The 14,630-nt window shown below is 37.2% G+C and overlaps 2 protein-coding genes across 4 annotated transcripts in view; one reads left to right on the top strand and one right to left on the bottom strand.

Annotated features, from left to right (window-relative positions):
* The window catches only part of LOC113234709 (heterogeneous nuclear ribonucleoprotein 27C), a 54,393-nt gene extending 45,662 nt beyond the window's left edge, over positions 1-8,731 (top strand). Inside the window, exons 10-12 of one of the 3 annotated variants that reach the window (XM_026470153.1) lie at positions 1,268-1,353; positions 4,246-4,327; positions 6,249-8,731. In XM_026470153.1, coding sequence (XP_026325938.1) covers positions 1,268-1,353; positions 4,246-4,327; positions 6,249-6,373 — 293 coding nt within the window. In that variant the 3' untranslated portion in view covers positions 6,374-8,731. Of the gene's footprint in view, positions 1-1,267; positions 1,354-4,245; positions 4,328-6,248 lie in introns of those variants that run through there. The other 2 variants (XR_003310813.1, XM_026470156.1) reach the window with 2 other exon arrangements.
* Positions 8,732-10,515: 1,784 nt separating this feature from the next.
* Positions 10,516-14,630, bottom strand: part of LOC113234876 (ankyrin repeat domain-containing protein 65-like) — an 82,140-nt gene continuing 78,025 nt past the window's right edge. The window contains exons 7-9 of the mRNA XM_026470398.1: positions 12,477-12,548; positions 12,108-12,212; positions 10,516-11,146 (exon numbers count right to left, since the gene is read on the bottom strand). Coding sequence (XP_026326183.1) covers positions 12,165-12,212; positions 12,477-12,548 — 120 coding nt within the window. The 3' untranslated portion in view covers positions 10,516-11,146; positions 12,108-12,164. The remainder of the gene's footprint in view (positions 11,147-12,107; positions 12,213-12,476; positions 12,549-14,630) is intronic.

The raw sequence follows: 14,630 nt of genomic DNA on the forward strand, positions 1-14,630 counted from the left end.
CCCTAACGAGTGCATATTGCGTGAAGCCTAAAGGCGACGCGGGCGCGGCGCCGCGGCCGCGCTCGAGCCCGCGCCGGCGCTGCCTAGATAAGTCTTACTTTATGTTCGTTATATGAAAAGGAAAATTATGATAGACTTAACACGTGCGTCCTTGTTGATTCTTTTTTTACGGAGATACCTAATGATAATTAGTTAATTACGGTTTTAATTATTAATTTTAACCGAAGCACTAAAATAAGACGAAAAAGTTTGTACGCGATAAAGTATTTGATGTAATAACTAAGTGCTATCACATATAACACTTGAGGTCTTTTGAAGTAGAAATTATGCATTATTCATATTAGGTATTTTGGGTATATATTAGTGTTAGTTTTAACTGGTAACATAAGTATGTAGTTTGTAATGTAATGGAAAAAATAAACAGTTTTGTCGTAGTTTCCTATTATTAAGCTTCTTCTATCTTAATGGATTAAGTAATACTACTGGTTGATTAATTAAAATATTAATATTACCACTGCAAATATTCGAGATATCTTATGATGAAATATATATCTACTTTAAGGACATTATAAAACGTAGATAATTAAAAGAAATCAAAAATTTCAAAATATTACTGGCATTTTTAATATTTCATCCATCCCCGTTCCCTTAGAGATAGAACGTCGATCATAATTTTTGTTTTTATATGGTGGCATAAAGTTATACGTGAATCGTCTTATATTAGTCTTACAGCACTAAACCATCGGTTAAAAATAACTAGACAACCCGCGTTTTCCTTATTATACTACATCCTCACTGTACATAATATTCTTGCACATACTAACACAACAATTTTTGGTAAAGTATTGCTTATTTATTTTATCTATTCTACATATTTATCATATTTCTCTCTTACGGCATCCGCTGCATTAAGAGAATCCATAAATACTTCGCGCGCTGGTGTTATCAATTTGAACTGGAACTAGCTTTAGATTTGTTTAAATAACCAGCCTATCGTGAGATAAGCCGCACGCCGATTCCGCTTCACGCAGAGGAGACCCCGAATCCTTCAACCGGCCTTCAATGTTAGATATCTGTAAATGTACGTTATATTTTTTCGTAGAATTCGCCATTCTACAAAAATACTATTTGTTAACCCGAATTTAGTGCGTAGTGTACATTTTTGAAATAAAAAAAAAGTTATTCGTTTTAATGATGGGAACGTCATGTTAGGTTATTATCTTAAAAATAATCCTGTGTAATGAATTAATCGTTAATTGTAATTTAGAGGGTGACGGAGTGGGCAGTAATGCAGGCAGTCCTAAGTTCGTGGCTGTTCCACAGATGACAGACAATATCGGCACGCCACCACAGGTTTTTAAATATTTTACGATAAGGTTACTGAAATTTAGTTGGTTCGATAATCAGTGGTTGGAATACGGTGTTCCAAATGTGCAGATGAATGTCCACATATAAGATGCAAAGAATGACATAGAGTAGTTAAAACAACCAAATATTAGTAACTTTTTTCGACTTTCGGGTTTCCGTTAATAACTTTAAGCACTGGCAGTGAAGCTAAGCTAGCTTAGCTCCCGTAGTGCATGCAACTATCTATGCTACCTTAGTTCGGTTAGCGTAGTGAACAGATCTATGGAAACATGCCGCGGCTACGTGAGCTAAAGCTAACTTAGCGTCTCTCGCGGTATGGCCTGCGGTTGACTATCATATTGGTTGCCAACGCTGAACCGCCGACTTAAGTTGACAGAGAACCTGATGAAATCCGTGCAAACGGGCTGATCCGGGGTTAGGACCAGACTTAGATGATCTCTGTGCGGGTTCGCTCGCACAGGTCGTAGTGCCCTTCCCGCATAACCAAGAGGTTGATGGGGAGGGGCACTATAAAGTAAACATATGCAGAAAGATATGGGACTGTATCTTATGGGTGTCCCTATCTACCGACCCGAGAGATAGGGTTTTCCAGAGAGACTATGGCGGGCGTCCGGACTAAACCCTTTGCCAGTGATACGCATTCACAGGTGTCTATGGTGGTCCCGGACCTGGGTATGGACTCGCTGGGGTTTGTGGTGAGCTGCAGAGACGAGCTTGTGGCCGGGGCGTATGTCTCGTGTGTGTGTAGCTAGCGTGTCTTTGTAGCGGTCTAGTTGAGGGCCTGAAGCGAGGAGCCGCGCGATACACGTGAGTTGCCCTTTAGGTTGGAAGCTATGTCCGGACATTGACGCAGGACGCTGCGACTGGCATCTCCGGCACTAGCCCTTAGAGCTAGTAGGGGATAAGCTAGATATCTTCCGGTCCCTCCAGCCGTTTAGGTTATTAAGAACTGGAGAGACGTCGTTTTTCGGCGTCGGAAGTGAGCGTGCCTTACAGCTCCCCCACCAATGAGGAGATTTGGTAGTGGACTCCGGAGTCGACGGCTTAGCGGTGGCAACCGCTACTGTAAAATGCGCAACGGGAAGTGAGCGTGCCTACTGCTCCGGTACCTATCTGGAAAATAGGGAGGATACTGTAAGTGCGCCTAGCCTCTCGAGAACTGGATGAAGTCAAGTGACAGAGGTCAAATGACTGATCTGCGGTCAGAACTTGAACTTATAAGGTTCCTGTGCGCTCACAGGTTATAATGCCCTTCTCGTATACCCTTAAGGTCTGTAAGGAGGGTCACTATAATCAAACTAATGTAGAAAGATCGGGGCTGTATCTTTTAGGTGAATATAAAAGGATCTATAAATCCGCTTAAGTTTATTGCTTGTAAATCATAAAAATTGTTTACGTTATCTACCTACTAAATTTTTTTTTACATGACGCCCTTGTAATGTCTTTAAAATACAAATTTAGTTTCCTAGGCGTGTAGTTTTATCCTACGATGCAGTAAAACTATTTTCCGAAATATGGAATTAAAAAAGTAATTATTTACTATTTGGATATTTAAACCACTGTACGTGTCGCTCCTTGTGTTTATACGTAGACATTTACTCATTTGGAACAGCCAATTACGACCACTGTTGATAATGCAGATATATACATACAATGTGTTGATTTGCATTCTCGCCATATTTACAGAGGTTATTCTTTCTATATCCGAAATTGAATCCAAATCACTGAAAAAAAAGAAGAAAAATCCTTTATTTTATTGAATTGCGGTAAACATCGATACGCAATCAACTGATCCAAAGGTCATTAACTTTTGCACGGCACGTGCTACCAAACAGCGGACCGAAAAGAGAAGCCAGTGTTGCTATCTTTTTCTCAAACGCAGCGCGCTGTGCGCTCGCTCATACATAGGGATAACCGCAATCAATAATTGATCAATTCTATCTAGTCTATCGTAAAATGCGCACCTGGTTTGTTGTGTTTTTTTACAAGAGATTTTTCTGTTCACAAGAACTGTATTACCATCAAGTGCTTCTTCTCACTATGGATGCCAAGTGCGTGACAAGAGTGATGTGAAACGTTTAGTTTACACGGAGAAGATTACACGTGCCGAATAATTTCGCCCAAAAACTGTTTCCGCTTTCAAACTTGTGAAGTCACCTTTAGTCAGCTTTCAAACTACTATTCAGAAAATTTAAACGAAATTCTTGACAACGTGCGAATATTTGCATAGCGAGTGAAGGTTTTAACCTAAAATTGGTAAGTACCAAATCTAAATTACAAAAACTAAACAAACATTTTCAGTCAACTTCCCTAATTGTTGTAAAAAATTAATAAACTACTCGGGGTTCCGTCGGGATCTGTGGTCTATACGTTTTAAAGACAATTTTGCAAAACTTTATTAGATACAAATCAGAATATTGAACAGAATATTATTTTAATATTTTAAGATAATTTACTATTATTTATATTATTAATTTCTTAAATATGGCGAGATTGCAAATCAACACACTGTATAAGATTGGCTCAAGTTTCGGGGGTCGAGAAAACTCGTGCTAGAAAGATTTGCGAGCAAAAATACGCCATATATCTTAAATTGTGAACCGTATGATGATCGATAACGAGGACGTGGGAAGGCAGGGTTTGTTTCGGATTCTGTAGTAGAAACATTCTTCATTCAATATTTGCTAATAACACTAAACTAAGAACATGAAGTGGCTGTACATCGTCAACGATTTTAAAATACACGCATTAAAAGTGTGGTCAAACGTGCTTGATCCCTAGACACTTGATGAGTTCTAAATCTTACTACAAAATAATCCACATAAGCAGACTAATTTCCTATCTAGATACACTATGTACTACAATTTGTTATAACAGGTCCCAATGGTGTACTGCGGAGGTATGGTCTCCCCACAACCTTCGTTTTGCAATGTTTCCGATATAAGTGCGTCCGCTTCAGGTTTCTATATTTTATTCTTGGAGTAGTTCTGTATTTGGGCATTTACAACCGTCGTACACAGGGTTATTTTCATACCTATAATATTGTAAACGTGAATACATGAGTGCTGAAATTCGACATCAACTGCTTTCGCTATAATCATTATAGAGCCCCCAAACAGTATCCTATAGGTATGAAAATTCCAAAGTAGACAGATCTTTTAAAAGCGGTTTCGGAAGTACATAATCTTAAAAAATCGCACTTTGGTTACGTTTAAAATGCAAAAGTATATCCTAGTTTTCATCTAAAGACGATGCGTCAATCGAATAGATTACATCAAACCAGTACCACAATTAGCATAAAATAGTTGACATGAAAATATCGTATAGAAATAATGATGTAGGAATTATCTTAAGGTGTAAACACATTGACTGAATATCATTTGCTGTCACTTACGGGATGAACTTGATAGTGTAGACTAAGGGACTCATCACATTTATTCACACGGAATCGCCTCGAGTCGGTTAGAAAACGTTTAGCTTCCGTTCGGATAGCCGACACGAAACGTACAAAATTTTCTTAATGCGAATCCATTTTTTTGTGAAACTAAGTGATGGGACGAATAAGTCGTGCGCCTGATGGTAATCGACACGCCTGTCTACAACAGTTGCAGTGCCACTCGACTTTAAATCGCAAAGATCTGAGCTACACTGCCTCTGCGTCCATCACACTGAGACATAGGTTTGAAAAGTCCCATGTGCCTATAATTTCACCAGCACCCTTACCCTTCAAAACCGGGACGCAGTAATGTTCACATTACCGTTTGACAGCAGAAATAGGTAAGGTGGCAGTACTTCTGTGGATGAACTCTTTCACAAGGAGCTCTCCTGCTACTAAATACTGTGTCGATAAGTGTAGTGACTCCCTAAAATTATTGCCATCAATAAATATATTTAATATTTAGTTTGTGTAAATGCTCGTAGTCGTGTTTTAATCGTATAGTTGGAACAAAAGTAAATAGCTTTTGATATTCTAAATATGCTCGGGTAAAGTGGAGGGTGTTGCGTGGTGCGGTAAGTGTTTTTTATTTTCTTTTCTAGTTGTAATAAAAAAACCGTGTTACGAATGTATCATTTGACCTAAAGTCTATACTACCTCAAATGGCTTTGGTTGATTGCGCATAACAGTGAAAGTGTCGAATCTATCACTTTGGAAAAATATATAGTAAAATATAAAGTAGTGAGCTACTACGCTACTACTACGCTGATTACTATACGGTGCAAAAACACAATTCCTAAAAATGTTCACGATTGAAAAGAACACAATACTTACCCCGAAATTTTACAAGAATACCGCTGTATTGAATAGTTACTTTGTTTATACCAATGATTTTTTTATATCAACTTGAGGAAATGGAATGAAACATGAAACATATACATACTATAGGATGTATATTTTTCAAGTGGCTTTGATTGGTAAAAAATAAATTCTGAAATTAAACCAGTGTTTCGACCCAAGCAAAATGAACCGCATTAGTACGGGAAACATTTTAATTCGAGCTGAGGTAGTATCGACTCATAGGGTCGTATTCAAGAACTCTACTCAATGCTCAAGTTAGGATTTGAGTATGGTTTAAAGCATTTGATATCATACTCAAGTCCCTGCCATTAGTGTCGTATTTCCAGTGCTTGTGTTGCCAGTGCAATCCTGACTTGAGTATTGAATAGAGTTCTAGAATACGACCCTTAATAACCATACGTTGCTCAACGTTTCATGGAAGTGAATAATTGCTTTTGGATTATTGCTGCTTATACGAAATGAATCAGAAATATCTTATACATGTCAAAGGAATATTTGCTGTAAGAAAAGTCCATACTTTATTAGACATATCTCTGATTCATTATTTACTTTGAAATCAATGTCAACGCAACGTTTTGTGCAGGGGACGACTATGAATATACTGGTGGGTCGGGCGATGGCTACCAACGGTCATCAAAACGGAGCTACCACGGCGCATCTTCGGGCGGCACAGCATCCGCTTCGTCGTATCACCCCTACAGGCGTTAACGACTGACCCACACTTGTGGCCTACGCGATCTGGGACGTAGATTAGATTAGGTAACGTTTATTCGTCGACTCGGACATTCCACGACGTTTTTGTACAATACCATCGACAATGCATTTTATGACATAATTAATAGAGCGTTGTGGAAAAACCTAGGATTCACGGTCTCATGACGTGATGATAAACATGCAAGGTAGCCAAGAATATTCCATAGCAACTATTCGTTACTGAAGATTCGCTGTTCTCGTGGAGCATTCTCGGCTCTTGTCACACACATTCCCACCGTATGTATGGTGCCGTTTCGTCGTTAGTCGACTTTTAAACATTTGTAAAATAATAATAATTATTATATCTTTTTTTTCTACAAACGCAATCATTAAGTTTGTAAATGGTTTTTATGGACAGAGTCTATAAAAAAACGTATTTTATCTGTTCCGAAATATTTTTGATAGCATTTACTCTTAACAAACTTTACAGCTGTTTAGAGGCTGAATGATACTGGTATATCATAATATTGGATTGCAACATTGTTGACAAAGTTAATCCGAATGAACTGCTCGAAACGTTTTATTATAAACTTTATCCGAATGATTATAGGCTAGTTTTTCTTTTGGTCATGTTTGTGTAGTGTGGACTGGGTTTTAACCAGTGAACGTTGACTAAACTGAAATTGTCAGTTGTATCAAACAAATATCACATTAGGCAAAAACTATACATATGTTTGGAAGTTACGTAACCAAAACTTACTGGTCTGATATACAATAGAGAAATCTAAATGTCGATTTTATATTTTTTTAACGCAATGGTCATTATTTATAACGACTACTCTACCTTATTCCCTATTAAACCTAACAAATAAGATTTAGATTGACCGAAATTGATTTGGATGTATTTTGTATAAACATTTTAACCGATTTTATGAAGTAATTTAGGTCTAAATTGCATGTAAACGAACGAGTACTATGCGTAGAGAAGTAAGTAAATTCCCTTCTGAAAATCATGTTAATATAACAGTTTCGTCGTAGTGAAAGGCAGTTATGGTGAAATTCATATTACAATGTAAATATGGTATTCAGGTGAATGGAACCTGGATTTTTACATGGATTCCTTTTTAAATATGATTGTTTTCGTTGTCGTGAATGCGCGTTAAAATTTGCCGAGCTGGCATACCTTTTGAATCTTTCCCCAATTACTTTGTTCTCTTGACTCGTGTATTTTTGTTTCCTTCAATAAAAGTACTGAATACTATAAGTTTTATTTAAATTTCGGCCGGCTAGGTGTCCCACCTGACTCCTCGCCACACTACTTGACTCTAGATTGGAAATAATACAAACGCAAAAATATTTTTTATAATAAACATATTACTTTATTTTTGAATCATTTTTAAATTACATTTTATATCGCGAGTAGGTAGGCCTTGTTAATTAATATATTTAAATAATGTACGTTAAAATTTAATGACATCGAATAAGTACAATGGAAAATAGATCAGAATTATGTAATAATGTAATTAAAATTAATCTTTATAACGATGTAATATAATATAAAATAGAATTTAATGTACATTATAATTTTCTTAATGGTTTAAACAGATGAACAGGTAAATACAATTAGGTCGGACAATTTTAATTACTCTAGATATATATCTAATATTAATAGTTAGACATTAAAATTAAGAAGTTTACGTAATTAGCACACATGAATTATTTTTAGCTTAGCAGTTCGATACCTGGACCATAGTTATAATAATTTAGCCACCTATACGTTACCTATATTAAAATTTATTTCTAAGTAATTTGGCTTAGATTTTTATATAAATATAACCATGTTCTTGATATAAATTAGTGTTACGGAAAATTCTTATGTAGAATCGTCTAAATAAATTTGTGTCAAGTTATTTTTCACATTATTTATTCAATCAAAGCTTCTTAATCATGTCTTACGTTGCTAGTAATGGACAGATATCGAATTTTTTAAATTAACAATATCTACGCAAAAATGCGGATACCCCCTTAATTACAAAAGCGATTTTGGATGTGCATACACCAAATTGTGACAATAAATACTAATTTGTGCAAAATACATTATAAATTCTAAAAATGATTGACAAAATTTGATTTTTACATATATCTAAAAGGGGTTCAGGGACTATTCTGTAAGGCACTAGGATAGTAAAGCAGAAAATTATTAGAAAATGCACTTTTTGACGGTTTAGTAGTACCCCTTCAAGGGACAGTGAAAACAATTATTTTGAGATTGTATTTTGTCATAATATATCTATATATACATAAATAATGTTTGTAGGTAACATGAAAGTAATTATTCTTGGTCCTGAACTGAACCTACATACCTATAGTTTTATTCCACCCACACCTGCCTTAAAAATGGTCTTGTCACAAGTCATCATCGAGTATATAACCAGAAATAGAGACGAAATGTCATTTAATTTGTTTGAAAACTATTCTGCCAAATCATTACGGTGACAACTGCGCTTGGATTGGCCAACCCGAATTCTAAATAATTGACGAGTGTCGTCAATTGTTTTACTTCAAATCGTCCAGTTTAACTTGAGCTTTGCTAGAATGGATGAAAATTGAAAAATTACATATTTGATTACCTGTGAAATGTGATTCCGTTTGTTTTGTAATTAGATGTTTTGTGGTTTTTCCCACATCACCGAATGGAACAGCCCCCATAGTTAGAGATATTATCTTTATTACAATAAATACTGAATATTTTTGGAATATACGGAGACGTACACACAGGTCAGTTGTTGGCGCTGTAATATTTCAGCTTTCTAATTTATGATTTCAGTGCAAACTAGAATTGATATTTAAAAGTTATATACGGCGGCCCGTTTGCCTGACGAGTTGCCAGGCATGGATGGCTCTTATTTCGTCTCTTTTTCTGGTTATGTACTCGATGTCACAAGTAAACCTTAGTGGAAACGGAAGCGGGGATGAAAATACTATAAAGATCTCGGTGAAAGAGTTCCAAACAGCAGATATGGAACAAATACTTTCAAGAATAAGGGCTCAAAAATATTTCACTTTTGCTTTATTGTACAGCTGTATTCAGAATGTGCTAAATGTTATTATGAAAAAACACAGACATTTCCATTTGTTAAAATAGACTTGACTATAAATTTTGGGCCGGTACACATTGACTTACAATTATATGGACGTCGGGTCCGCGCTAAAAAGTGTCCGAACTTATAGGGCGTTAAAATCGTATACAGAGCGTCATTCACGCTTAGTCTTCGTTTGTTCGATTGACAGCGAAGCAAGCAAAATTAGACAGTACTGCGATGACATTACAATTTAAATTCAACGTTTTAGCTTTTTCATATTCCTTTACGTCACTACGTTTAAATAGGTTGACTTGGGACATTTTTTTCGTGGTTTGTGTATTAGACCCGTCGTCCATTTATTTGTAAGTCAATGCCGTACACGATTCTCTTTGCGGGAGTATCTACACTTATTCCTGAAAATTTTGGTGTTTTTGAGAAAGGGCGCTATTCTATAAAACCGTCAAGATGTGAAAAAGCTTGCAGAACTTCCGCCGTTACAGAATCGGAAGCAGAGGTCTGTTAGAGAAGAATCTCATGACGTTACATAAAAACAAAAATAAATGTAATTAGCTAACCTCAATTTGACGACTCCAATTCGAGCGGTAATTACGATGGAACACTTGCTTATTTCGTCGGTGTTTTGTAGAAAGAGCGAGCGACATTTCGAAATTTTTTTCAGAAAACTCGTTAAAACCTAAAACATGCTCCCCTGAAAAATGTTTGCGAAAGTTCGCTTACGCCTTTTCTACAAAACACCGACGATTTGTAGACATATCGCACTGTGTAATACAATAGTGTAAAGTGCATTTTTTCAGAATCGATGAAAAATGAATTACTTCCCGTGAAAGATTATTAAAATGTATGTTAAACTTTAAAAAATTTAGGGTAGTAACCTTTTTAACAGACATTAAGCAATTTCCTACTTGTGAAATATATTTAAAAATATATGGAAAAATATTTTCATATTTTTTTAAATAAGGATTGTTTTGTCTAGAACTAGCTCACAAAAGTTTGTTGCATTTTGAGTTAAGTAGAAGATATCTTTTGTCTCACAATATTCTAATGACGGCTGTATCGACGTGTAGAGAATAAAATTTTACGTTCAGAAATAGTATAATTTCGAATTTCATATATTTTGAGTTACAACACTTGTAATAGCAGTGCGATATTATCGAAATTTGTAAAGAGTACCCAACAATTTTCATTGTATTTCGGAGCCCTGGGTAACCTATTGACCTACTATTAAATTATAGCATAGTATGTATTTCTATTATAGTAAAGCCAATCTTGCTAATATCAATTTCAAACTTGCCCCATTTGTCATGAGGTTCTAAGAGACCTATTACCGACATGGAACAATTGATTCGTTTTGAATATCTACTACATTTCACGTTACACTTTTAACAAATTGTTACTAAAAGAACATGGGTGTTTTCTTATTACAACAATAAAATCTGCATCGGGAAGAATCCTATCCAAGCATTTTAATGATTGTTATCGTTAGTTCGTCGCGCCCACAAACAGGGTACGGCAGGGATGGGTCGGGTCATGACGTAGGTGGGACGAACTGGCGACAAATTTCATGGATCGGTCGTAGAGTTGCGTCGAGCGGAGCAATTTGCGCAGTCGCAAGGACGCGGCGCTGTGTCTTCTGGGAGATGGGCATGCGCTGCACGGTAGCAAAGTTCTCTGTACCGAGCGCAACCTGTAATAATAAATAACACATACTCATAGCCCCGTATTAAGGAAACCGTAGTAGACAACCACAAATTACACCCAAACTCACGAGAGAAATAAATGTAGACCATACAAATATTTCTTCCGGCCTGGGAGTCGAACCCGGGACCTCTGCGTGGCAGTCCAGCATGATAACCGTTCGGCCACAGAGGCAGTTTACAAGTACCTTATATCTGCAATTTTACCAGCGCCCGCCTTGACCCTTCAAAAACCGAAACGTAGTAATAGTCACTTTACAGCTGGCGGTAGAAATGGATAAGTTAGGTAAGTAGATGCAGTAGATGTCCTTGTGAAATAGTTCGTCGAGGGAAGTATTGCCACCTTACCTATTTTTGCCGCTAAGTAGTAATGTGTTTCAGTTTTTAAGGGTAAGGGTGCTGGTGAAATTCCAGGCACATGGGACTTATCAACTTATTCGTACAAAAGAAGAAGCTAAAAGAGGTGTGTTCTCGCAGTACAATGTTTCTCTCGGCTTCGAGGACCTCTGCGTGGCAGTCCAGCATGGTAACCGTTTGGCCATGGAGGCAGTTGAATCGAAAGCACATTTAGGATGAGGCCAGACGAACGTAATTTTCATCTCAATTGGTGGAAAGTGACGATGAGGGCGACGATGTAGCATGCACACCCAAATGTCTACACTCGCCTTGAAAAGGTCCAAAGTAAACTTGTCAACTTATGTGTCAGGGTGACGGGCGCAGTGGCTGTGCCCCTCAGAGCTTTGCGATTTTCAGCTCTAGAGTGGCATTGCCACTGTGAGACAGACGTGTAGCTTACCATCAGGCGTACGACTTCTTCGTCCTGTCACTTGATACAAAAAAAGAAACCAGAATTGAATACGTAAGGTCCTTCCGCAAATTGCAAATTGAGCCTAATTGTTTGACATTCATTTAGTATAACGATAAACCCGGGGAGCCCCAAAATTCGTTTACCTGTAGGAGGCAGAGCAAGGCGAGTGTCTGCTGCAAATCCTCGTTGGGAGAGACGATCTAAAAGGGTAGTGGCTGACCATCACCTTTCGCTGTCGTTCCCAAGCCCTGCAACCACGAATTATTATTTCGATTTGAGGCCATTACGAAGAATCCAATACAATATCTCTCGAAGCCACGACTGACGGTACCTATGTACCTACCCCGGATTATGCCAGGGGATCCATGTGGGCAAAAAAGCCACGTAAATCCCCCAGGGGATTCAAATGGACGAAGGGCCCTACTTGGCCAGTTTGAGAGAAATGGAAATGGTGTTCTCTTTATTAATTATTCGGAATTAAATCATCAACGTAAGCGTCGTTAGTACGTAACTTCAGTGGCGGCCGGTGAGTGTCCACCAGATTTGTCGTCTGTGCGGGGAGTCGTTGATCCATCGGAATGATCCTGCGGGATTTATAATAAATTTGAGGTTAATTTACATATCTATTTCCATAATTCTAAAGCCAGCTTATTTACAAAACTGAATGAGGACTTCAGACGAAGCGTCCTGCAAGTTTTGTGAAATAAACATTCTAAAAGCTCAGTGGTACAGAACAGTAAAACAGAACGAGTGGGAATAATCGGACAGAACTACTAGAAATCATAAATTCCATTTGTTCTGTTATCAGAACCAACGGGAAGAAAGTACCAGTAGTTCTGTCAACAGAACTAGTGGGAATAATCGGTAGATACAAATAATGAAATACTCCTCACTATTTTATAAAGACGCACCTTAATCATTCTTCGGGAGTTCTGATAAGACAAATTTTTAATCCCTAACAGAAATAAACAAAGTTTACATTGACATGGTATGAAGGTCATGGAAAGGAATGTAATTATGAAAATACTTGCTTTTATAATGTTACGAAATGGTACCAAAATTGCTTTTTTAATCTTACAAAATGGTACCAAACCATAATTGTTCAACATAGGGGAAGCGGGGCAGATTCGTACACTTCTTTTAACTTTAATTTTGGGCTAAAAAGTGAAATTATAAAAATATTATGTTTTCATATAATTAATATGAAATCGACACAGTCACCAGTTGCGGCAACCGGACACAGTCGGCGGTTGCGGCAACCGGACACAGACGCCAGTGGCAGCAGTCGAACACTGTCCCTGGTTGCGGTAACCGCAATGGCGCGACCTTCCGCGCAGTCTAGTGCCCTCTATTCTGCCCTGCACGACAAGACGCTCCATGCAGTCAATATTCCGTCTTGAGACGTTACCAAAGAATTCTAGGATGCGAGTTTGTGCCACAGTAGACAGACGCTGCATCAAGCAGAGTTCTTGGAGAATGGAGACGTTTGAATGAAACACTGCAGGTATGTTTTGATGTCGTAAATATGTTTATCCGGCATACAAATAGAGTTGGGTAGTTGGTCGGTAAGGCGCTGCGCAAACGTGTCTTGTGTTGGATACAAGCAAACGGCAATTAGAAGCGAATATTCTATTTTCATACAAGTTGCGACAGCTGGCGACTGTGTCTGGTTGCCGTAACCGGTAACTGTGTCGATTTGATATCAATTATATGAAAATAAAATAATAGCTTCTAGTTGCCAGTTTCTCTCATCATCTTGGTTACATTTTAGTTAAATAATGTTACCTATATGTCGTAAATTGCATTTGGGTCCCTTATTAATTCACAAAGTGCACTCTCGCGTTGACTAGTCCCGTGTCAGAAACGGCAGGTCGTTCTGCTTCAAAAGCTTTACAAAGTTAATAACTTTGTAAAGCTTTTGATAGTTGGCTTAATACGAATTCAATAATAGAATTGTAGTGCAGGAAGTAGTTCTACACAGTACACAAATATTAAGTAGGCCGAGTGAGTACCTACTATTTATCTACCTACCTATATACCTTATATAGATATATGATATGTCTACCAAAAGTGCTATTCTAAAGAATAATACTTTTGGTAGATAAATAAGTTCGAGAATAACTACATAATATGAAAAATAATATTTATTTCTGGCAAAATAACTGTACGGAATTTTAAAAACGAATTTCACAACGTTGCTAACCTAACCTAGGAAATGGAGAGCACTTACAATGCCTAATTAACTTCACACCTCGCCCACAAGCTTTCTATTCTAGTATTTTCACTAGGCTTTTATCGTTTCTGAACAACCTAATAAATAATGCTTTGTTATAGTTGACCTGTTTAGAGTGTAACCAACAGTCCGAAATGCAATAAGTTTACAGATAAAGAAACTCTATAGATAAAGTACCTAAGAAAACTATTTTAATTGAATAAAAACAAAGTGATGTTTATTTTTAAATAAGTACAAAAATTTTGTATTTAAAGCAGTTGTTCGAAACTAAAGCCTCTTCACGAATGTCAATGGGAGCGTTTAACGTTTGGATATTTCTAGTTTTATTTTAAAAAGTTATCGATGTCATTCTACTCATTAGATGACTTACTTTTGATATCGGTTTGTAGGTTTCTGATATCTCTTATATTTATGGAATAATCGCCAGGGCACA

This window comes from Hyposmocoma kahamanoa, unplaced genomic scaffold (assembly GCF_003589595.1).
Source record: "Hyposmocoma kahamanoa isolate Upper Pololo Valley unplaced genomic scaffold, ASM358959v1 86, whole genome shotgun sequence".
Lineage (NCBI taxonomy): Eukaryota > Metazoa > Arthropoda > Insecta > Lepidoptera > Cosmopterigidae > Hyposmocoma > Hyposmocoma kahamanoa.